Below are 26,902 nucleotides of genomic sequence, written 5' to 3' on the forward strand. Positions count from 1 at the left end.
TTTCTATATGTAAAACAACTTTTTTTTTTTTTCTCTAAACATATGCAAACACCAAATTAACTTTAAATCAATGTTCTAGAACATTGAACCACCAGGAAAGGCACTGGTTCAAGGACCAATTATTCAATCGGGATTAAACTGATTTTAATAAAATATGTATATTTTAATATAATATTTTGATAATATTAAACAAAAGAAAATAACATAATATGCATAAATTGATAATAATAAAAAATAAAATTCACTTAAAAGTATCATAATGTCGTTTTGAAAGTTTTTTTTAATTTTTTTTTTAACGAAACCGATTAGCCCACCAAATTTTAAGCCCATTCAAGAATAGATCGATTTTTAAGAAGTATTGAATCCAACATGGGACTAGTTCTCAGTCGAACCAGCGGGTCCAACTCAGGTTTCAAAATCATACCGTAAATCAATATTAACTTTGATAAAATAAGATTATTTCTTAATTATCAATTGTAAATATATGGCTTAACGACAAATACTCGCACTAATATGAATCATCGAAAAAATGGCAAGTTTGAAGTTGAGAAAACTATTATGCACACACACTGTATTATATAATTTATGCACAAGATAAATTTTATTTGTTTATGTATTTATAAAATAATTTTAATTTAATGTGCTAAACTAATGAAAATTAAAAAATATTTGATATTCTAAACGAGTCTTTAATTACAATTTTGTCATGCTAACCGTTTACTTGCCTTTTCTTTTTTTATATTATTTGCTCTCCCATCTAGAACATGCCAAGGTAAAATATTAATTCATCGGCAACAATTCATAGTGCTTAATGATCATTTCTTTCAAAACAAGAAACTGATCTTGAGCATATACTAGAAAGTAAAGATGAATATTTGGACTAATTAATCGATTATGATATCTGATGTCATTCAATTAGTATTTGTGAGTATGGTTCATGTTTCTTATAACAAATTCAAACCATATTATGTCACACGTGATGGATAATTGGGTAAAGGGTAGATATATGATCACTTGTAACAACTTCGAATTATAATAAATTAATAATCGTCCATATAAGATTAATTTAACTCCTCAGAGCTAGCTCCAACCAAAATTTTTTGGCATCATCCTTTTATGAGTGGATCAATGTAGAAAATTTAATTTATTGAAGGCAACAAATTCAGTAATACAACCACACACTGTGACACCGAGACACTAGATACAGATAATTGGCTCAGACTTGAATAATTTCAAAATATGCAGATCCAATGTCTAATAAGAAGAGCCCGTGACTAATGGACCATTATCATACTCCCACCACACAACACATACCAAATACAGGAACAATTGATCTACCAAGCCAGCTCACTCCCACTTGCTTCACAAACTATAGTAATTAATATATATAACAGCTTCATATAAAAAAAAAAAGTACATACAATATCACACACTAACATTTACTAATGCTAGTTAATTGACCATTAACTTAACAGTTACTTCATTTCAAGAAGTATTGAGCACTACTAGTATATCACAGCGCATTAATGGCAACTTTCATCCCAGATTCGCAGTGACCAGGGTAGTTACATATGAAGTAGTTCTGCCCTCTTGCTAGTTTGATTTGGTCCTTCCCTGAACTGAACACTTTAGCACCCCCTGGTGTCTTGCAGCTGTTGTATCCACTTCTGTCCACAGCAACCACATTGTGGGTCGTTGAGTCATAGTTGAAGACTGCAACAACAATAACCACATTGAGAAAATTAACAAAATGACACATGATGAAGAGTATCAACAATAACACACTTTCTCTATCATATTCTTTATTTATTAAAAACTATGAAATCACAAGTAAAACTCGATAAATATAAAAGTTAGACCTACAAAAAAAAATATGTTAAAAAATGTATTATTAATATTTCTCAATGTTCCATGCAAGGAGTTAGATACTGATTAAATTTAATTAGTTATGAGATATGAAATTGATAAGTGATTGAAAAATAATTAAGGAAAAAAGAAGGAGAGAGAAATCGTGAATTTGAATTCTTTAAGTAATATTTGTAACAAAACTAATAAATGAAAATGATGATAAAAAAATAATTAAATTTACTTACTTAGGACATCACCAGCTCTGAATCTTTTTCCATTGGGCCAAGCATTAGTGTTGAAGGTCCATCCCCCAGGTCCTCCAACGGAGTAAGTTGCTGCGTTAGCACGTTCCAAAAGGCACAGTAGTGAAACCACAGTGACCACAATAGGCAAAGATGCACTGCCTCTTCCCTGAGACATTCTGGTATAGTGCAGCCCTTAACAAGTAGCGAATTTTGGTTGTGTTGGGTTGCAAGGTTGAGGCTTATCCCTTTAATAATGGAATTGGTTGTGTCGCATTATGGGGCCTTAGGATTGTTTTATATATAAATGGGGACACAGGTTAGAGACAGATCGATGGCTTTTCTTTAATAATTAAGGTCAATTCAATAATTAGTTTGTTAAAGATGGATGCAACTACGAGGCACCTCATGATAACTGCCATGCCACCTTCGACATTTTAACTGTTCAATTGTATGATGAGGTGGGGTCTAAATAAGTAGCAACTTAGTCTATTCTGTGCCTTGCGATTTTTATTTATATAAATTCAATTTTAACAATTTAATAGCAATCTTGATACGACAGCTTACACTACCTTCAGTAGTCCCCTAGCTAATACAGTAAAAATTTAATTATATTGTCAAGGGTTCAATTTTTTTTTATCAAAATTTTATTGAAAAAAAAGTAAAACTTACTTCAATCATCTTTAAAGCTCAAAAGAAATTAGCCCTTCGACTATCAATTTTGAATTTTTATGCAAATCATAAAAAAAATCATTCATCAACATCAATAAAATTAGTTAATTTAATTAATAATATCATTAATTTTAATTTTATTCTCAAATTTTCCATAAAAATAAATTATATAACTAGAGGATACAGTTAATGACCTTATTCGTAATTCAATAAATAATTTCTTTAACTAATGGATTGACTTATATTATTAATAGTACAATAAATATGTTCACTTTCATAAAAAATTATTTTTCTCCATTTCTATATATAAGACTCAATTAACTAATTCATCAAGATTAAGAGAAATAATTAATTTAGTTAATAACAATAAATTTATCTTAAATTTATAATTTTTTAAAAATTATTCTTATCATTAATATTTATCTCTTTTCTAATGATTTGTTAATATATTTTTTTTCTTTTTTTGAACATATTTATAGTTTATAAATAATTAATGCAAATAATATTACAAATTTTGTCTCATAAAATAAATAAACATCATTTTAAATTTAAGTCTTATAAATAAAAACAGATCAATAGACTTTCTAATGAATTAATTAAAAGTATAAAAAATATTAATAATTAATACATTTAAAAGTTTTTTCTTTGTTGAGGCGGAGCTAAATAGTGAGAAATAAACTAGAAATTTCTATAGAAATAAACTCAATAAGAGTCGGCCAACTAGTACAACGACAGAAAACCAGTAGTTAAAAGTGAGTCTATGTTTCTTAGACAAAAAAAATGGTCCCATGTAAATAATTAATTATTTAAATAAAAAATAACAGTTTAGTGCATATAAGCAAGTGAATAATTTTTGTCAAAAGAAGAAGAAGCAAGTCAGTAATTATCCTGAACGAGACAAAACTAACAGTGTCATGTGAATGGCTAGGGTAGGTGTTGTGTGTGGTGGGGAATCACCAGTACCCCAGAAAAGATCAACATAAATTTAATTGGAAAATTAGTCGCGTGAATTTTGGGGGCTTAACGGAGGAGATTTTGCCAAGCTTTTTAGCCTTTTAGACAGGAGGGAGATTATGGCAAAGATTTAGATAGGAAGAAATGATTAAAGCAATATAATTAAAGTAGGGAATGGCAATGTTGACTGATGAAGTTGCTGTAACACACCCGTGAAGCTTTGATTGGACAGCACTTGTGCCAACCTCTTATATATCTATCCTTGTCGATCTCTTTGACACTATTGAACTGTGGGAACATTTGAAGGAGATAATACTTCCAAGTCTAGACTCTAGACTATAGGATGAGTAGTTATTTGTTCTTTCATGTTAACATGCCCTTTTAGACTTCTAGAAAGACCTTAACAAATTATTTTAACTTTTAATAGTATTTTTTTATCTGACAATATTAGTTGTTAGTTTTATTATAAATGTTAATAAGATCGATTTGAACTCAAGATTTATTATTTATCTTTTTTTCCTTTAACCTTCAAATTAATTTTATAATTCTTTAACTTTTAATAGTTAATTTTAACATTGATATTTAAAATTTTATCTAACCATATTTAAAATAAATAAACCCTCAGCACTCAATAGGCATAGCTTCATAATATAGGACATTCATCAATCACCATAAATGCATAAACTCGAATGGCACCTCAACACTGGAAAATATAAATAATTATAACATTTATTTTAAATTAAATACTATTCAAATTAAATTAATTAATAAATTAAAAGCTCAGAAAGTATTGTTGTAATTTGTTCATTAATTAATTACACACAACGTCGTAGGTTTCATTCTTTTTAAATTTAAGTATCATTAGTTCTAAAATAATAAATTTGAAAGGTATAATCACTTTTAATATATATATATATATATATATATATATATATATATATATATGTATGTATATATATACTTCTTTTATAAGCAATTCTATTTACCATTAAAACTAACCAGATCAGCTACTGTATTAGACGGCTTTGGTTGTCAAACTAATCAAGTATGTGCAGGAGTTTTCTAAATTGGAAATTTTGGAGAAGTCAATACATTCCTGCTTTCTCCAACGCCATATTACTTTTCTTATTTTCTATACATGATTTTTGTAACTAATCGTAAATAGACACATGTTATATTAGACAATTATCAGCAGGTGATTTTACATTATTTAAATATTCTATTGAGGATCTCGAGCAGCCACCCTCTAATATGTAAATAAAACATAAAAGGTTATGTTGGGCAAATATAAAAAGCTTGGTAAAGAAATTGTTTTAATAGTTTCTAGCATTTTGTTAGTAATTTTTAGTATTTTTTAAAATGCAGTAATATTTTTTAAAATGTTAATTTTTAATTTTTTATATTTATTTTTAATTTTTAAGATATTTATTTAATTTTTTATTATTCTTTTTAAATATGTTACTTATGTTATTTAATATTTTTTAATTATTTTAATAAATAATTTTATCAAATACTTATCAATGTAAGAGAGCTTTTAATTATCGATAACTTTTGAACTTGTAGGTAAATATATTTTGATTGATAAATATACAAATGTCCGTATTTAACGGTCATCATTTCAATTTACGTTCATCTAGCTAGTCTTTGGGAGGAAAAAAAGATACTTTGGAACAAAGAAAGAGATCCTTTCATAGAAAAATTAAAAGCAAGTGTGGAACAAGACCACTGAAGCCAATCAAGGCATTGCTGTAATGCTGCTAATTGAGAGAGACCACTCCCTTTCTATTGGCCCTCTTATTCATTTCTTATCTCTTTTTCTTTGTTGGCTTTACTCTCTTTTTTGTCCATCATTAATGACTATTGAATTAGAGATTAATCATGTTTATGATTTATGGATGTTGTTACTTCAACAAAATTCTACACATGATAAAAATTAAATACAAATTTTTTTATTAAATAGATTATTTTTACTCATGTAAATATAATAAAATTTTACACTATTAGACTAACCTTTTCCTTCGCTTTACTTATATATACATGATTATGATCAGCCATCTAAATGGAAATTAGACATGGGTGATGTGGGCGGTGGTGGTACCCGAGTGCTTTCGGTTAGGTCACAATTTCGTTAGTTAGTGTTAATTAATTATATATATTAGTTCTTTAACTATGTCAAAAGGCAAGAAATACACATCGATATTGGATGAGAAAATGAAAGAAATTAGATCATACTTTATATGGAGAGAAACTGGCCGGTGGCTATAAAAATTGACACCCCCTCTTGCCCAATTAAGTCAAATATCAGCGAATAATATAAATAAATCAGAAATTTAATTAATTCTTATGTTATCAATATAGTTTTGCTATTTTAAACAGGAGATATGAAAATGAAAAGAATCCTATATATATATATATATATTCACTCTTTAGTGTGTTTGCAAATTACTACTGTATGTGTCATGCGCAATGCATTTTTAAATTCAAGATATTAAAAATGAATTAAAAAATTAATTAAGTAAAGTCATTTCTCCTGGTGGGGATTCAAATTTAATTCACTACCTTGGGAGAAGTTAGCTCCTTTCACTATACTCAACTCTTGTTAATTAATTTTGCTATTTGTAAGTGTTATCAATATGCTAATTGAAGCAAACAAAATAGGTTTCTCCTATATCTTTATAGAAGAACCAATATAAAGTTGGTTTTTTCTTCTTTGAAATCAGAGATCATAACACTGATTTTTAAAGTTAAAGTTAGGGATTTACTTTACAGATAAAACTAAAGATCTATCAATATTGACTGAAAAATTAATATTTGAGATTTAAATATATAATTACGTACATATATAGTTTAATATTTGTGCGTATTATATATTTAATTAAAATTTTAATTTTTAATTTCTCAATCAATAATTCTAATTACTTACTTTAGTAAATCATAAGATAAGAAGATTTTTAATTAAAAAAATTGGTTACTTATAATAAGGTATTAGTGTTTACCAAATAATTATTAATAGTAAATATAAATGTACAATAATAATCAGCATAAAAAAATTTACAATAATAATTGGTTTAAACTTAGTTTTTCAAATTGGATCAATAATAAAGAGATGTAAGTTTGATAATTTTATCGTCACTATCGAATAAAAACAAAAACAAAAGTAGCTAAGGGCAACCTTTCACTAACAATTAGTATTAATATATTATAAATAAGCAGTAAAAGGAAAATATTCAAGAGGATAAGCTAAAGTGCAATGCTTGCTTTATTCTATTTAGTTCCATAAAGTCAGTACAACTTTTTTATAGTGGATGAAAAAGATAATTAACCGTAAAGATAAATAAATAGTAGGAGTTTATATCCGTGCTTCTTATTATATATATCCTCGTGGAATTGAACTGATCATTTTGTAGCCTGAAAGTGAAAATATCTCTCCCGGGTCAAGATGTAGAACACTACTTCATTCTATATATATAGTATTTGACTGTAAAATAAAAATAAAAAACAAAAAAAAAACTTATCGTGCTAGTCTCATGATGATAAGACTATTACAAAATGATTGTTCTCAAAGTGAAAGAAAAAAAATTCTTATCGACAATCAAATGAATTTAAAGTATATTATAATTTGAGTATGCTAAATTAAAAATAAACATATCTTTTTCAATTTTTTTTACAATTTTTTAAAGTCTTGTAAGATTGAAGATTGCCTATGTTTCCAAATTGACAGATTCTTAGCGCAAATCAACAATACAATTTTCTATCCACTCTCTTATCATTCTTCTTCTTCTTATTATTATTATACTATTACTACTACTATTATTATTATTACACTTTTATAATTCTACCCCCAAAACCTATAGCTACATATGTCAAAAATAGTGGCTATGACTAGAAGCTGTTTAATTTTTTTCTTGGTGAAACTATGACTAGAAGCTACAATGCAACGAATGCTGCAATTTGAAGAAAAACATTAATACTATATATTCTATATATTAATTATAGGTTAAACCAGAAGGAAAAGCGGGGATTGGGAATTACAAGAGTGTACATGTGTGGCACTTGATTTTGATGGAGAATTCTACTTGACTCATACATAGAAAGCAATCTTTTGCTATTTAATTTTGTACTTGCCAACTGCCGACACTAGCTATTTTAAACGTTAACAGAAAATTTAGAGGTTTTTTAGTTTATTTTGTTCTAGAAGAATGACACACTTTGTATGCAAGAAAAAATATTTTAAAATTAAGTGGAGATTGATTTAAGGAAAAATTTGGGAGAAAATAATAGAAATGTGAAAAGCTTAAGGATTAAAAATTAATCTTAAAAAATATTATCTAATAAATTTTTGCCACGTTACTTAATAAATTTATGAGTTATTTAATTTGTTATTAAATTCATTGAATAATGTACTAGCATATCATTTAATAATAAATTTAAATGTTTTTAATCGTTAAGAATATAATTGAAATTGATATTAATTTCATAAAAAATATTAATTAATAATTATTAATTCATAAATAGTATTTTTTAAATGTGGTCGTTGTCATTATTTAGATAGTAAAGTAACATGCATTTAGTCATGTTACTGTGTTACATCAACAACCACACTAAGGTGACAAGTAACATAGAATGTCTAGATGTATATTACATTATTAGTAAATGGTAATGAAAAAAAAATTAAAAAATTAAAAACTATTTTTTAAAATAAAACTAAATTTAGCTATATTTAAAGGAACTAAAAATATTTTATAATAATAATATACATTTTTTTGGCATCATTATAAAAAAATAATTTATTATGTCACATTTTCTAATTCTAGTTAATTTAATAAAAATAGAATTTAAATTAACAAGGATTTTGTTCGGCATAAGAATAAATTCAATTTGATTTAAAGTTGAAGTATTTTACTTGTTGATGTCATTGTAAATATTTTTCTGAATATTTTTTAATAGTAATATATGAAAACTATATTTTCTTAACATTATTTTTTGGCGTACTATAACAATAATGAGATTTAAAATAGAATTTTCTGCAGAATCGGATTCTTGTATTCTGATGTTTTAACACAGCTTGGGTTAAAACTGTTGACACTAATAAAATGCTATTTTTGCCGATAAAAAAAATAGAATCTCATGCAAACTACCTAAAATTTCCATTATTAAGTTAACCCTAGTTAGTTTTTAAACACTATTTAAGCATCTTAGTCACCAAGTGATTTGAGAGCTTGATAATATATCAATTATTGCTAATATTTTAGCTTGTATATTATACAAAAATATTTTTTTATATAATTAAAATCACAATAAATAAATTTATTAATATATTAATGATATTATAATTAAAATTCATCTATCATTTATTTATATACAATACAAAATATATTCATTTTATTTTTTTTACAAGATGTTCATTTTATGCATATATACATTGAGTGTTTTGATTTGCTTATTATGCAATTAATCCATGGCGCGAGGGAATGGAAATTACAGTTACCATACAAAGAAATTAATAACATTAATTAAACCGCGTAAAATTTATGTGCAACTTAAAAGTTGTTTAGTTTGTTATATTTTTGGTTAAATGGTATTCTTTTCTCTCCTAAATTTTCAAATTCATGATTTTGATTTCTTGAATTAAAAATTTTTAATTGTAATATTTTGTCCTCTAGTTTTATAAATTAATAATTTTAGTCTTATGATAGATTATTAGAGATATTAAACTAATTATAAATTAAATAAAAATTATTAATCATTAAGAGGAGAATTAAGATTATTAATAATTTTTTATTAAATTGTTAATAATTAATCATTTTAATTAATTTATAATTAACTTAATAACTCAATTAATCAGAATTATTTATTAATAATCTATTAAGTGGATCAAAATTATCAATTTATAAAATTAAAGAGACCAAATATTACATTTATATTCTAGAAAAATAAAATCATAAATTTAAAAAACTAACGACGAAAATTGTAATTTAGCTTATATTTTCTAAAAGCTATCATGGTTTCATTTACTGGCTCTACATTTTAGTTTCAAGCTTTCTAATATAAGTTTTTCTTTATTATCTTGATTTTCATAGTGCTATTTTGGTATGGGCATAAGGTTTATTGACATTAGCGAGGATGTTTATTGTTTATTTTGTTAATAGCAGTATAGCACACTGGAACCATTTACATACTATGTTTCCTTTTGCACAAATTTAATTGTGAAATAGATGCCCAAGTCCATCAATTGCTTGAATGTTTAATTGGCACTAAAGAAAAAACTTATTGACATATTTTCAAATATATGGTTTTAATAATTAACTTTTTAACAGCACACCCATTGCAAACATCTTGTATACATTATTCATGGTATATAGGAGGGAATTATAAGATTAGTTGTGTGATAAAAAATAAAAGAAAAATCACGAATTTAATTCTTCTATTAATAAAAAATTAATATTTATCAATTAAAAAATAAAAAAATCATGACGTATAACATATACGTACCTTTCTAATTTTCACACCCCTCTTTACATTTTATTGGCTATGTCCAAATATGACAGTTATGACGTCATTGTTTGATTTCAGTGACCATTTTACGTCAGAAGTAATATGTCAAGAATAGAAGAAGAAGAAAAAATATTTGGGTGGTTGCAAGTTCGCAGGGTATATATATCTAAGCCACTTAGCTGTCAACCAAATCCTGTTTTGAGAAGTATTCATAATTATTTATTTATTTATTTATTCTTACAAATTAGTTAAATTCATAGGTAGCGATTTATTTGTTCACTTCATATGAAAAAAAACGAAGGTAAAATGCATTACATTTTTAACCAACTGGAATCATAAATAATACTTAAGTCATGTCTTGGTATTCGAGGATAAAAACAGACAGTAAAATGAGGGATATAAGAACTCTAGTGTAATAATATGATGGATAAGATTTTCTTACGAAAATATTAAGGATTTTGTGTCAATTTTTTAAGAGAAATTTGATAAAAATAAAATAAAAAAGAAGTATTACTAAATATGTACCAAATTTATGCTTTTGAACTAATTTATATGTATCACTTAAATATTGTTAGGAAAATTAATACTTTTAAAATCAAATTACCTTCTAAAAATTAGTCCAGCATACTAATTAAATAACTGTACACAGTATCAATAATAATTTTTTGGCTATGAATTAACAAACGAATTTAATAACTTTTCGTATGACAATTAGCTAGGTAGAAGTCACTAGCTCCCAATAAGGATCAATTAAAAAAAAAAACACTTTGGGTCGCAATTTATATATATATTCTTAAATCTATCTCTGTTATGAATTAATTTTCAACTAATTAAACATTATTGCGTGTTTGTAAATCATAATAGTAAATAGACAACAAAACAACTCATAAAAAATGAAATGATAATTTTGAAAGCTCAAGCATGCATTCTGCAATACTAAGAAAACAAGTTAATGTGATATCGTTTAAAATCATTCAGTGATTATAATTAACCTAACCGTACCCAAGTGGTTCTCATAAAAATAAATAACTACAAATATAGCATCAAAAACAGCTATTCTATACCATATTTAATCTCATTTACGAACTTACTTTCCTAATATGAGATTCTACAGCAAACACAAGTAGAAATAACTAATATTCTGGCATCATCATCAATCTCGAGAATTGTTGAGCAAGGAAGAATTAATGCATGTATTGTATTCATTAAGAAGTTACACCTACGTACACTTGATCACAATCTTCCAATTAGTAACATATATATGCTAATATGGCATAAAAGATAGCTATATCTGGCACCACTTTTATTTCTTAGTGGGAGCTTAGAATCGAAGTTGCCATTACATATATACATACAAGATATTTCAGTGATCAATGTCTGCAAATTTTCAATACCTTATATATGCACTTACTATATATTCATACAGCTCCAAACTCCAAGCCACGCGCAGCAAACGTGTATCTCACACAAATCATTCACTACCCTTAATCAGATCCTCAGCACTCAAAGCTTTATCCCTCAGACGGGGACAAGAAGATAAAATTAAAGTTATGAACAAAAAAAAAAAGTTGGAAAATTTTCACTCTAAACACAACCTGATGAAACGTTGAAAGGCTTCATAATCACGATAGCCTTAAATGCAAAACTAAACTAGAATTGCTATTTGCTAAACGCTAGAATTAATCCATAATGGAAGAGTGAAAACTAGAAAGCTAATCAAACTACATATCATATAATTAAGTACCATAATACGTTGTTAAATAATTAAACCCTTGATTGGTCATTAGACACCCACACCAAGAAAATCAATGAAAGGAACTTCCTTGGGCTTGATATTATTGGTCTCATCTTCATTTGTTTGTTGTTGATCTTTCTCCGTGGATGCCTTCAACTTGGTGAATGTGGATGATGAGTTTGTATTATTATCACAGAAACTCATCAAGTCCTTCTTTATCCTTCCATCATGATCAGAAGAACCAAGGAAAGTACTAATTAAAGGACTTGTTGGAACAACCCTCTTGTAGTTGGGAAGAGAGAATGCAGGATTTGGATAAATTCTGTAAAGAAAAGATCTATCTGAGCTTCTGGAACATTCCGAGAGATAAACACTAGAAGAACAAGAAGTGTTATTGAAATTGTCTCTCGCTCCTTTGGTGGTGGTGGTTGGCACAGAACCAAAATTCCAAGACGCCAGAGAATTACTAGAGGGAGTATCTGACACTATCCTATGATTATTATTATTACTATCATCCTTATTTTTATCGAGGCTTCGAAAGTCGAAGAATATTCCATTCTCTAACCCAAATCTCGTACTAAACAACATGTCTTGATGATGAGATTGTGGTGTTGTTCTTTTTTCGAGGAACGTGTTGTTGGAATCGTTGTAAACGTCTTGGAAGCTTCTCTTCCCACATAACTTGGACTGTTCCCTTTGCTTTCTCGCCATTATAACGTGCCAGTGATTCTTCACAGCATTATCGGTTCGACCGGGGAAAAGCCTCGCTATGAGTGCCCACTTGTTCCCGTGAATGCGATGTGCCGCGAGTAGCCTCTCTTCTTCCTCTTCCGTGAATGGCCTTCTGTTGATTCTCGGGTCCAGCTGATTGAACCACCTTAATCTGCAACTTTTCCCTAAGGAACCAAAACATGAATCGCATGATTAAGGTTTCGTTAATCAAGACACAGAGACATGCATGATTTTCATGTTAGATATAAGGTGAATTAGATGGTTAAAGAATGAAAGTCGTGATTTCAATTCATCCCATTAATGAAAATTAATATTTTTTTATAAAAAATAAAAATGCATGATTTTTATGAAAAGAATTAATTAACAAATCTATATAAAGTGCTTAAGGAATTAATCAAGTTGGGTGCAATAGTATTAATTCTAGCTAATTAATAATAAACCCCTGAATTAGATCTTCTACGTACTATTAATTCCACTAAGATTTTTAATTAACAAGGTGGATATTAAGTTTCCAATGATTAATCCAACTTAATTAATTTGATTATATATATGTATGAGATTGATATGCATTAATTTATATGTACCTGATCTTCCTTGGAGCTTTTCAGCGATTGAATTCCAGTTTTGGGCACCATATTGTTCAACAAGTTGTCTAAGCTTTTCATCCTCAGCGGGTCTCCAGTGGCCACGAGGGCAAGTCTTGGTGTCTTCACCAGCTGAAGAATCCTCCATGAAATGATGAAGAAGAGAGGGGTACTGTTACTGTGGATGCAGGCGATAATATTATTATGCTGAAGCGAGAAATCTTGAACATCAAGCACACAAAAGAGAAGTCTCGAACAAGATATATAAGGAAGTGGAGGGAGGAGAGGGGTTGGTTTAGGGTTGTGGATGGTAAGTCACTTTTGTTGTCTTCACACGACAGATTGTGCCCTCTCTACATGTACTTAAATAGAGACCTTATATTATATGTCATTGGCCATTCAACTTCTCCTTCAAATTCCTCTTTATCTTCACAAGAAAAAAAAAACAAAACATAACAAAATAAACTATACACTTATTATAAAACAATTTATTACATTATTATTTAATTACATTTTAATATTAACGTGGGTGATAAATTTATTAATTTCTATCATAATAATTTTAAAAATTATATTAATGATGATTTTTTGTTAGTTGATGATATAATTTTTTTTACATCGATAGTGTATTGCTATTAACTATAAAAAAAAAAAAAATCCTATTGCCGTTCCTTTTCAAATTCCTTCAATTATTATATAAACCATCGCACCACGTTAATAATCAAATCCACTTCGTTTGGTTACCGTATAGTTTTTATTAAAGGGACGTCTCTCCTTGATCGAAGACTGTTGTGGTTGATTTCCCACATCAGGTAATTGCGACCTTGATAAAATGAAGCAGTTTCTAAGCAATATCGATGGATAAAGTTGTTGGAGGATTATCAATCTTAAAAAATTATTATTTTGCAAAATATAATCCTTCCAAAGACATTCTTTCTATAATTAATGGTGGTACAAACAACATGTGATGTGTATAGCTTTTTATGTGTTTCTTGTTTGTACAGGATAGGGTAGCACATTTGTGTATGTATCTTTGATTTTGTGCTTATGCTAAAAAAAATAATATTGCAATTGTAGTTGAAACGATACAAAGAAGAATCTTAGTAATTGGGGGATAGTATTCACCTATATTTTCTTGTGAAACTAGAAGCAACAAGATGGATTGAGATAGTCAAGATCGAACAAATTAAATTTGATTTGGGTTTAAATTTGTATCTATATTAAATATTCCTTTTTTTTTTCTCATTATACATAAGTCCTAAACTTTTTAAATGACCTAAGTTCCTTGTGGGTTAACATTATTTGTGTTGGGGAATTGAGGGAAGTAAACACCAAGGGAACTTGACATCACACTTTAACTCAAAATCTTGAGGCTTTCTTCACCCACGGGACACGTCACCTAGACCTACCGCCAAGAAAACTTTCGATACAAGAGATCCCCATATTAGATCCATTGTTGTCATCTTACTCGTCTTGAACTAGTCACCAAGTCAAACCATCGGCTCAAATACCAATTTTTGGGGAATTCGAGGGGAGTAAACACCGGGAAGATTTACACCAATGAGTCATGAGCAACCACACAAGGGAACTTGACACCATACTTTAACATAAAACCTTAAGGCTCAGGTTTATGGGTCTTCTCCTCACTTATATGGTGTTCCACTTTTTCACTTCTAGTTGATGTGAGACTTCACCTCACACTTGTACTTAGAGGTGAGTAAGCGGGTTGGCCCGCCCCGCGTAAGGCCTGCCTGCATAAGCCCGCATTGGCAACGGACCGGGTCAGCCCACCCCGCATTCTTACACGGACCAAATAAATTGGTCTCCCCCGCCCTACGGACCCCGCGGGTCAAACGGGCCGATCCGCGGGCCTAGTTTTAAAAGAATTTTAATTTTAATAAAAATATAACACAATCAAATTAAGTTCAATACAAATGTAAATAAAATCTTAACAATTAATCAATTACATCAATAAAATAAATGTCTTAACAAAAAAAATCCAAGCAATAAATTTAAAATATGAAACTTAAACATCTCCAACAACAAATGATTCTATATTTGAAACAATAAAATCCTAATGCGGACAACCCGTGGATCCCGCGGGCCAAACCCGCATAGTCCGTGTGTTAACCAGGACGGACCCAAAAATATGACATAATTATGGATCGTTTAAAAAAATTGATCTGTTACCCGTGATCCCACGAGTCAGTCCATGAACCTGGACCCGTTTAGTCCTCCTACTTGTACTCCAACAATTTGTTCCAAAAATTTACTTTATCAGCAACTTTAATTCAAATTTTACTCATCTTTCTTCACGATTAATTGTACATGTACAAAGGGTTGCTCTTACTAAACTTATTGGTAATGCACATCGTGTCGTATAAAAACATTAAAGCTAGGTTTGTGAATTGGAATTCAAATATTGGAGAGAAAAAAATGGATGAGGTATCCCAGGAACACAATTTGGGAGCTGGGGGTTGCTTATGCTCATTTCAAGTATTGCAGCAATTTTAGTTCAAAAAAAAATTTCAAATTTTTTTGAGTTGGTTCAAGCAAATTTTTCACTGTTAGGTTTCGAAAACTAATTAATACGAACTTCTTGTAACCTCAGTAAATTAACTTTTAATTTGTACCATTTTATGAACGAGAATAATCAAAAGTGGACAGATTAGCACCTATTTTCATGTGTCCATTAATTCTCTTTCTGCATCTTGCAAAGTACAGCCACAAATGGAAAGAATATGTTTCCATTTTTTTCAGTTGAAGAGAGGACTTATAATTAAAGTAGTCCAGGAAATTAAAAACGCACGTGAAGCCCAAAGGAAAAGAAGAAGAAGAAAAAATGGAGTGGAATGCATAGCGTAGTTAATTTAAATCCACGCATATGATTCCTTATAATTATCTATAAAATACTTATAATGGGTTACGACAGTCTATTAATCGTTTCAAATCCAAATAGCTAACTTGTAGAGATAGATCAAATTAATCTCCATGTGATGTAAGATTGTTTGAAAAAATTGTGATAGCAAAATAAACGAGGTTTACTAGTTTAACGATACTCTAATTGGTTATAACAAAAAGATTAAGCAAACCTGGTAAACAGGACCTCAATTTTATGAAAATTTGTCTGTTATTAATGAATGGTCATTTTTATGGCCATGAGAGAGTCAGAGAGCTGTCAAAATCAGTTTAATATTAATCTTAAGGATTAATTCAAATGCCGTGTAAGTATAGCATCAAGAAAAGTACTTCCAAACAGTCTGCCTTAGTTTTTCATTCTTCAATTCCATGCAGATGACAAGTCAAATAAAACATTGAAACACATAGTGAAGTAACTATTATTCTAATGTGTTTCTTAACCGATTGAGATTTCATACCCCACGAAATCAAACACTTATCTTCCCATCAAAATAGGAATACAGTTTGTCCGTAAACATCAACATATATGTTGTTGATGACTGTAAAATTACCTTACAGTTCATTGGATATTTAATGAACATCTAATAGTAATTGGTAGGTCTACCCATCCAACAGTTGAATCGCATCTTTAAAATCAAATTGTCTTCCTTTCTTATAATTGAACTAGCTAAGCTATACTGAAATATGAACGAGCTGAGATGGAGCTTTGATAGCAACATAGATTTCATTTCAAACACTAAGGAATTAATTCAACACTCAAAGGATGATAGTATACATGCACCTATTGGGGGTTGGGCTAGCTATTGAATGATTAAGTTCACTTTCATTATTTTTTATTTGTTTAGTTAATCCTGTTGGGTTTGATTTTTGAAAAGTTGATTAATTAACTTACTTTTCGAGGGATGTTCGCACTACAATTTGATTCTGATTTAAAAAAAACATTTGAAAATATAAAAATAATACATTGTTTAGTTTGATTTGATATGTAATATTAAATCCAAATCAAATTGATTTTTTTTTTTTGCGTACAATATATGGATTTGATAATTTAAAAAATAATAATTTATTTTTATGACTTTGAAAATTATTTATAATTTAATAAGTAACAAATTAAATAATTAAATTGACACAATATAAAATTTAATGATTGATTGAGTCATTATCAACCCTTCAAAATTATAAGGAATATAATAGCAAAAAATCAAACATATTACCAATTAAAGAAAAAACATCTTATAAAAAAAAAGTACATTACAAATAATTTACTTTTAACTAGTTATGTATATTATTAGTGTTATAAACTTATTATCTAACATAATCAAAATAAGTCTAATACATATAGAATAACATTTATACACTATAGTTATCAAAATTGAGTTTTGTTTTGTCTCGGGAGCTCAACAAAATTAAAGCACACTTCAAGATTTAAAAAATACTTATAAAATTATTTATAGATTATTCATCAACAATATTTTCATTTTGGTAATGAGAATTAAACATATATCTTGTAAGATATGAGTTTGTTTTTTATCAATTGAATCAATATTTATTGACTTAAAATTGAGTTTTGACTTATTTTATAATAATAAGTTTTAAAAAAATACCATAAGTATAATATGTGGATTTATTTTGTTTGATTTAGTTTCCACGTACTAGAACCAAAATCTGAATCAAACTAAAATAAAAATAAATCTTTTTTTGATTTTCAGTCTAATTGATTTGTATTTTTTAAAAAGGTTAGAAGTTAAAAATAATTTGCTAAATTGTGATATATCCACTTTAAAAAAAACGCAAATATACTACCCCTCCCCCAAAACAAGAAAGATTCTATAGTTAGTGTAAACTATGGATATGCATTATTGACAATTTTTGTTCCTAGAGATACAACACATTTTGTTACTATTTTTATAATTGGGACATACACAAAATAAAAAGGAGAAAATATAAGATAAAAGAGCCAGTAAAATAATATGAGATAACAGAAGAATGATTTATAGAAAGGTATTCAAAAAGTGTAAATGCAAAAATGATATAATGTTCATCCACGATAAAAATAAAAATAAAACTATTCTTGGACCTGTTTGGTATGGAAACAACTGATTTTGACGAATAAACATGGTAACTGTAAAGGGCAAATTAATATTGAACAGAAATCCTAGCTCTTTTTTTTTTACACAATAAAAATCCTAGCTAGAAGCAATTATTTTCTAGAAAAGTCTTAGAAAAGATTTTGGTCTTCCTCTGTCATTATTAAGAATTGAAATGCTGCACATAACTAACTGGTGTAATAGCTTATCCCCGCGGTCACAGGTAAGACTAAGTCCAGTCATAATGTATTAATCCTACCAACTTAATTCATAATCATAAATTAATCCTTTTTGTAGCCTTACATTTGTACGCAACTTTTCATGAAGATCATACTGTGTCAAAGCAAAAAAAATAAAAAAAAATTGACCCAATAGCATTCTTGCATACCACCTGAAGACTCTTCAATTCAAACATTTTATTGGTGCATGCAATAAATCATAAATATATAATTTGTTATTGTTATTTTTCGTTGGAGGAGTCTTAAATATAGTCATATTTTGGCTGCCCACCAAGATAATTATCAAACTAATTGCACATGTAAAGATGACCCGTCTAAATTAATGGGTTATGGACTATTACATAGCTAAGCAAAGTTTCAATAAAGAAGAAACTTGCAATATTTAAGTTGAGGTAGTCTCTCAAATTTGAAAATGACTGCAACAGAACCCTTGAAGGGTTAACTATGATGGATGAAATGCAATCTTAAACAACCAAAAAAAGGGGCGGGGTTAATTAATTAAAGATAACAAGACAAAGCTTAGATACCCAAAATAACCTTAATTAATACCTTACTCCTGTTTTGTATATTTATTTCATATCGTAGTGATGATTTAACAGATATAGTATATATCTGTTAGCTGGCATCAGCCGTATATATCAAATTATCAACTTCAAAACAAGGGGAGCCAACTTTGAGAATTGGCTTCATTCCAATTAATTTACACTGCAAAAGTTGATTGTTATATCGTACAATATTGCTATGCTAGGTATTAGTTATAACCTACAACTTTATAACACAACTAGAATAATCCGACAAGCATTCAATCAAATAAACTTTATGGTTGAATGTTGTAAATGTCGTGTTAATAAGGTAGAACGTACTATCGATCGTGTTGTAAAAGTAACTTTGTGCGGTTGTGCCCGAGGTCATATTTCAGAGAAGTTGTTTGTTAAAGGAATCATAAGAATTGAGGTAACAACATTGTTGTGTACCTGTCATGAATTGTTTTATCAATATATTATATTATATATCTTAATTGTTGCTTGATTCAAAGCAAAATATGTGTATGTTCCACAACAACAGAGAAATAGACCGTTAAAATGATGGTACTAGTACTCCATTCTATCTCTTTTTTCCATGAGTGTGTGGGGGAAGCACGAATAGAAGGGTTTGAAATAGCTTTCAAAGAGTGAATGCAAACTTGCACAGGGAAACATCCATTTCCTTCAACTGTCTTTATATGAAAACCATAACATACACCTTTTTCCCTCTCACTCACCTTTCCCACGTAACCTAAGCAACCCACCATTTTCATCATCATAACCCACACCGTATTTAAGTTGACATCAACAGTCCCTCATGAAAATCCTCAACAAACTACTTTGACTATTCCCATCCCACTCTTTTTTGTACGCGTAGATAGTACATATATACCTCTCTCTCTCTCTCTCTCTCTCTCTCTCTCTATATATATATATATATATATATAGACACATTTTTGTGCAGCTTGCTCACCCTGACTCTCCTTAGCCTACCCTTTTTGTCATTCTCAATAAATATATTCTGTTACAACCACGCTAGCTTCATTTAATTCAAATGTTGCAAAATAGTATTCCTAAGTTCAACACTCCTCCCATTGGACTTTTCACAAACTGAAGAAGGAAGAGTGAGAAAAAATAACATGGAATAAAATACAGAAATAAATCAAATCAAATTCTTAACTATACCAATCTTCTAACAATCTCTAATCATATTTTTCACCATTAAAGGCATAAATAAATTGATACAAAATTATTTTAATTTAATCATTAATCTAAAATGTAAGTCTTCAGTATAATAATCTCATTCTACTTCTTGAATAAGATTATCTCATAGAAGATACATGAAATCCGGCCCAATAAAAAAAAATTCATATTTCCCCTTTTTTTTATATATCGAGATATTTTGTACATGCTTATCTGGTAGGGATTGCATGAAAAATAGTTGGGTGAGTCTAATTTATTCCTGCAGTCATAGATGGTAATTCAACAGGTTCACATAACACTTTGACGTGTAATTAATCCGTCAAGGGTGAAGTAACCCATAAGAATGTATTTGTGTGATGGACTTCAGTTTCTTGCACTCGTAGGCATACATACAATATATACAAATTAATCTAGTCTGAATTCTAATTAACTAGTATAGTATATATTATTATAATTATTGAGTGTGCAATATTTATTTGATTATATTATAGGCCCACTGAGGTACGGTTCGTTGGCAAATTAGTGGCTTTGTTTGTTTGTTTGTTTCTTGTGTCGTAGTTTCAGCCAAAAGCGACATCCCCATTCTGCGCTTGTGATATATCTCCAAAGTGGTATAGTTAGTGGCTCCAGAAAATGACACTTCACCTAACTACACACAGCTGCCCTGTTCTGTTCGTTGTCCGGTTTTACTTTATCAACGCTTAAATTCCTTCTACTAATTATGAACCAATGTTTAGTCCAACATGCCTTTAGTCAATTTCCTCACACAACATGTGTGCAACTTCAAGAATGTGGGCTTTCATTACCAACTAGAAAGCCCATAAACAAAACCCACACCAATTAAAATTCAGCACAAAGGTTATGCCGCTCCTTTTCTATATTGTGTTAATTAGAACAACCTGCCAAAAAAATAAACCCATTTAATTGTAGTTTAGCACGTTTTAATTAAAGCTATGTTATTTTTACTCATATTTTTCATAATATTTCTTTGTGCAATATATCATACATCTTATCTTGCAATTCTATTCTATCTCTTTTATAACTATCTCTTTCTTTAACTATAAAAGAGGTTATATAAAACTAGCGAAGATTTTTTTCTTCTTTTAGTTATCTGTTCTCTGTTTGGAACCTAATCCAAATTATGTGGCCCTGTCCTTTAAAACGTGATGGGATGCTCAAATGAAAGTCGGTGAACATTTGTACTATTTGCCGTCATTATGTTTAACTAAGGATACCACTTTAATTAAACCATTTTTTAGTGTTGGTTAATTGGTTACTAAAAACAGATCATGTGACTAGTTATGTACACCAGGCATGCTTAATGCCTTTTCTTGTTGTCAATTTGCCATATTGCAAAATTATTTTAATTTGTACAATTAAATTGTACTGCTATTTTTTTAAAAAAAATATCAGAGGTAAAAGATAAAAAATGTAAGATAAATAAATCATTAAGAACATAAATAAATCAATTGATATAGGGAGTTATTTCAACTTAACAAATTATTTTAGATTTAAATTTTTGATACAATTGTGTTAAATACGTCAATAGTAAGTAATTCTACTTAGATCAAGCAAGATTATTTCTTGTAAAAAAAAATATGTGTGATATCTAAAAGATAGATGATGTAATAAAAAAATAGTATTGTAAAAACTATTATATCAATAATATAACTTTAAAATAGTTAGTATCAGGTTATTATTGTATATTAATACATAAAATGACATCTTACCTACCGGTACTTAGAACCCATTAAGGAACGCAAATTAAAACATGGTTCCATACTAACATCATTAATCTATACAAACTGTCCTTGAGATAGTGATAAATATTAGATGTATGCATACATATACTACTTAATCAACCTCCCACTTTCTATTTTCCACGCCAACTGATGCCGCTGATCTCACATTGATTGCTTCTGCCGAGTCATGTGTCTGTCTAATCATTTTCGGTAAATTGGCGCAGATGGAGAAATTAAGGACCGGTGATGAGTGTTAACAAATTAAATGGGAGAAGTCTGTGTAGTGCAACAGAATCATATGTAAAAGCAGCATAGGTTTTTAAATAGTGTGAGATTTACCTATTTTCTGTCAAATCAAGAAAGTGTAGTTGTTTAAAGAATTTGTTTTTAATTGTAAGATCCTTGCAATATTTATTAATAGCTGCCTGTCACTATTTCATGTTAATTTCATAACAAAATTTTGACCTATACTTTTATTGGCTTCCCAACCACGAAAACGATATTTTAAAAAACAGCAGGCTTTTTTTTTAAGTGCCAAAATTGAAGAGGAAACGAAGAGTATAAATCATAATAATACCTGCATAGACTTTATTCTAACAATGTTTTCATGATATTATAAAGTGAACTAATGATTTTTTAGAAAAAGTTACAGTGATTCGTTGGCGGAGCTTTCCCTTCATTATAACACGTGTACGCTAACAGACACCACGAGAGAGAAAGAGGAAAAAAAATATAAATAGAATAGAATATGAAATGAAATGATAAGAAAGGAGAAATAAAAAGAAAAAATAAACGTCAAATAAACATCAATACTATTCTCTTTTATTATCATTCCCTTCATTGGTCATGCTTTGGCTGCTCCTTTTGTTTTTTTTTTCTATGGTGGCAGGGCTGTAGTCGTGTACGTTTTTAATTTGGCGGCAGACATCCGATTTCTATCCTTATAATTTGAATTTTATGTAGATTACTTTTAAATCCGTATCTATAATCTTTTGGATAAATCTGATGAAGAGTTTGTGGTTTGATTTTATTAATTAATGATAAAGATGTATCCTGTTCCAAAGCAGCATCGATTGAATTTTAGTTTTCTCATTTAAAATTAATGATCGCATGTTTTGGCCATACATAATCGCAAGGATTTTAGCTTAGATTAGCTGGGCAAAGTTACAGATGTTAGAGGTGTAATAAAAAATCCAGGACTAGGAAAAAAAAAACTGTTTGAGCCAAAATATTATCTGGACACCCTAAATTTAATCCGAAAGACAAAGACATAGTACGTGTTTAAGTTAATATATCTTATTTGAAAACACTTTTTTAATATCTTTTTAAAATATAAACAAATGTTTTTCCTAACAAATTTCTCCTAAAACAACAAAAAGCTTTTGTGAAAAAAATCCTGGTTATGCAATGCTAATATACTTTTTCCTATATTATAGCCCACAATGATAATATATATGATTACAATTAATCAACAAAAAAATGAATTCTGGAAGATTTTTCAGCTGATGGTGCAAATTAAATGGGAAGAAAACTCTTCACTACAAAACCAATTTTCTACTTTTTGCCTTAAGGACAAGGCTATTGCTTGTGGGGATGGTATAGAACTCAAATTCAAATGACCCAAAGATCTGGTGGCAAATATGAGCCTCAAGAAACTTTCCATTTGAAAGATTTATTACAAAAAGAGGTGTAGGAGATAGAATCTGTCTTGTGACAGATTTATATGAGCAATTATTTTATGTGTAATATGATTGTACACAGCGATCAAGTTTAGTTATGTGTATTTTATGTTTGATGTGTGTATTTTTAGAAGTAGTTAGTGTATGTCTAGTCTAATTGTGGGCAGTTATTAAATTCTATGTCAGTAATTATTATGTAATATTTGTATAGAAAATAGCCTGTAGTAAAGGAGTGGCGATCGAGAGGAGTGTATCTCAGAAGATTTTTGGACAAAGTTATTCTCTGTAGGAGTTGTTACACCTCTAGGATAGCTTCTACTATAATTTTCTATTCAATTAGTGTGTTAATCATCTCATTATAACACACGTAGAACTAAAACAAGAACACCTATACTATACATATCGTGTCTTGTATTCTAAGGCCGGATTGAAGGGGGTCGATGTAGATCATCAAGTCTTTATACATTTCCTTTGGGTAGAAGTTCATATACACTATATATAATTAAGGCTCAACCTCAAAAGGTACCTTCTACTGAAACTATAATATCTTATGCTCCATTAAGATTGTTATATATAGAGAGTAAAAACAAATAACATAAAATTAATTATGTAAAAAAAAACAGATTTGCTTTTTTTCCACAAAAAAAATGATTTTAGTCTTTTTGGAACATTTGTGTCCATTGGTTCAAGGGTCTTTCACTATACACAATTGATCTATTAGGGTGATGTATCTTAGAAGAGGAATTCATCATATTTCAAGTACTAGAGTAAGGGCATTTTCTTTATTAGAGTGCTTTACGTACTTCAACTTAGCCTTTTTTACACTTATCTTTAAAATTGCTTTATTTTCATTCTGAAATATCATTGCTACCTTGAGTTGGTTATTTGATGATTGATTGTTATTCTCCATTCTGTTTCTCTAATAAGAAATAAACCCAATTCAATACTAGTCCTCGGTCCATAAGGGCTTCCAAATCTTCCTCTTGGGCTTTAATGGTTTTACCGTATCATCAGATGGGCTACTGCTTTCTGCACTCCCATGTTACTTCCTGCTGTAATATTTTTTAATCTTCGGAAGGAAGCCGATAAGGGAGTGTATTTCAGAATGTAATTTTACATTCTGAATGAACATTCTAGAAGGAAAAAGGGAGCCCACCATCAGTGGCCTATGAAAATAGCCCATCAATTGGGTGAAGTGGATTAGGAAGCCCACTATCAGTGGCCTATGAAAATAGCCCATCAACCTGGTGAAGTGGATTAGGAAGCCCACTATCAGTGGCCTATGAAAATAGGGAGGGGGCTGGAAGAAAATAGGAAAACAGTGAATCCAAAAAGGGGGTTTTGCCTATTTTTTGTATCCATCGTGTTCTTTAATTTTACGTTAGCTTCATCAGACTTCAACGCGTTCACTTTTGACTTTCATGACCAAAAAATTATATAAAAAAAAATGCGTATAATTCGGATCAGTGCTTATCATTGCCACTGGCTCACTTTAGAAACATAGTGTCTGCAAAATATACAGCGTTTCGTGGTCAGAGGCAACCTAATTTCCATGTGCTTTCTTTCTTTGTCGAGATGACTTTTATTTAAACAACAATGTAAATGCTGATTTTAAAGTTCAAATGTGGTTGGTTTGGTACAACCCAAATCTTAAATTTTGAACAAGACTAAGGTTTTGAAAAAGGTTACGTTGTTATCAATATTGCTGCTGATGCTGAATACTAAGCTAAAATTCTCTATGACCGCCGCATTTTTTTAAAATGGAAATATACACAAAAAACTTAAAAATAATAAATACATTATTGAAGGAAATTTCAATGAATTAGCAACTCTCTACTCAAACACATCACATTAACAACTATGTATCTGTTTATAGATCAATCGAAAGAAAAAATTAAATAGAACTCTTGTGTAATGAAATCTAATAAAGTAAAATTGAAGGATATAAGCAACGAGTATAATAATGATCGAGAGACAAAAATAATGAATACCTTTATATATTTAGTAAGTTATGATTATTTGCTTATCTCGCAATCCAATCCCCCTGATTTTGTTTATTTGGATAAGATGGGGCCAGACGATTAGGACTTCATATTATTAAAAAGTAAAAGTAGTGGACATTACTCGTTGGAGGCATTGTGCAATTTCAACTGTATAATGATTCTCGTTAATAATTATTAACTTCTGATTGATGACTCATTTGATTCGTTTCATACAAGAGGTTACGAAACTACTACATACACTTTCCTCCACCATTAAAGTACAAGTCTACAATACATCTATTTCGTTTATTTCTAAAAAATAGTTTTTGATTAAAATATATGTTTAAGAATTTAATAATAACTAAATCATTTGAAAAAGGAAAATCACAACCGCCCCATAAAAATTAATGTTTTAACATTAAATCTCGACGCCTTAATTAACTAAATAACGAGCCACTTGATTTATTTGTCTCTTGATAAAACCAACCAAGTTTTGACTATATTGAATGCATTCTGCTAAAAAGAATCTTATTACATCATAAAGTTATATATTTTTATAAGGACTAATTATTGTTTTAGTATGTCAAATTATGGGATATGTTTTTTTCCTTCAAATAAAAATAAAATTTTTAATCCCAAACTTCAAAAATTCTTTTAGCCCGTCCGTTATAATTTAAGAGACTAAAAAATATAAATTTTTATTTTAAAAAAAAGACTGAAAGAATAATCTCAAATTTAAGAGATTAAAAAATATAAATTTCATTTGATGACTGAACAGATAATTAAACATTTCTATAACATACCACAACGCAACTAAAATATAATTATATAAATAAGGAGGGTTTTATACGTCTTTAAGCTACTTATCATACTCAAGGAACATATTACTTTCACCGTTGTTGAAATGTTGTTTCATCCTTCGTTCCCTCTATTATAAAAAGAGCAAGTGTGTATGTAATGAGCCTTTGTGAAATTGATTTTAATTTAAATTAATTTTAGAGTGAAATGACTAATATTTTGATTTTATAAAAAAAATAGTAGTAAAACTTAGTTAAAACACAAAAATTTCTTCACTTTTAATTCAACTTTACACAGTATCAATTTTTCAAACCAAACACATAATGTACTTTTTTAACTTCTAGAGTAATACTTTTTAAAATAATTAAGAGAATAGTATAAGAAATAAATAAATATAAGGTATGTTTAAACTTCTGATGAGCTATGGGATCCAATTCATCTAGTTTTATTCTGTACAAAAAAAACTC

General features: G+C 29.0%; 2 protein-coding genes across 2 annotated transcripts; both read right to left on the reverse strand.

Annotated features, from left to right (window-relative positions):
- Positions 1-1,129: 1,129 nt before the first annotated feature.
- LOC114415478 (basic blue protein-like) lies at positions 1,130-2,361 on the reverse strand. The gene is made up of 2 exons (XM_028380178.1): positions 2,094-2,361; positions 1,130-1,713 (listed from the first exon to the last, which is right to left on the reverse strand). The coding sequence occupies exons 1-2, from the start codon at positions 2,266-2,268 to the stop codon at positions 1,514-1,516; spliced, it is 375 nt and encodes a 124-aa protein (XP_028235979.1). The 5' UTR covers positions 2,269-2,361; the 3' UTR covers positions 1,130-1,513.
- A 9,228-nt stretch (positions 2,362-11,589) lies between these two features.
- On the reverse strand, positions 11,590-13,603 carry LOC114415479 (transcription factor LAF1-like). Its single transcript, XM_028380179.1, has 2 exons — positions 13,263-13,603; positions 11,590-12,842 (listed from the first exon to the last, which is right to left on the reverse strand). The coding sequence occupies exons 1-2, from the start codon at positions 13,408-13,410 to the stop codon at positions 11,995-11,997; spliced, it is 996 nt and encodes a 331-aa protein (XP_028235980.1). The 5' UTR covers positions 13,411-13,603; the 3' UTR covers positions 11,590-11,994.
- Positions 13,604-26,902: the final 13,299 nt, after the last annotated feature.

Source organism: Glycine soja, chromosome 6 (assembly GCF_004193775.1).
Source record: "Glycine soja cultivar W05 chromosome 6, ASM419377v2, whole genome shotgun sequence".
Classification (NCBI taxonomy): domain Eukaryota; kingdom Viridiplantae; phylum Streptophyta; class Magnoliopsida; order Fabales; family Fabaceae; genus Glycine; species Glycine soja.

Bases quoted from the DNA above. Each gene is read 5' to 3' on its own strand.
- LOC114415478 (XM_028380178.1), bottom strand. From the start codon at position 2,268: ATGTCTCAGGGAAGAGGCAGTGCATCTTTGCCTATTGTGGTCACTGTG. The intron at 1,714-2,093 runs GTAAGTAAATTT...TTGTTGTTGCAG, and splicing joins CAGAGCTGGTGATGTCCTAA to TCTTCAACTATGACTCAACG.
- LOC114415479 (XM_028380179.1), bottom strand. From the start codon at position 13,410: ATGGAGGATTCTTCAGCTGGTGAAGACACCAAGACTTGCCCTCGTGGC. The intron at 12,843-13,262 runs GTACATATAAAT...TTGGTTCCTTAG, and splicing joins AAAGCTCCAAGGAAGATCAG to GGAAAAGTTGCAGATTAAGG.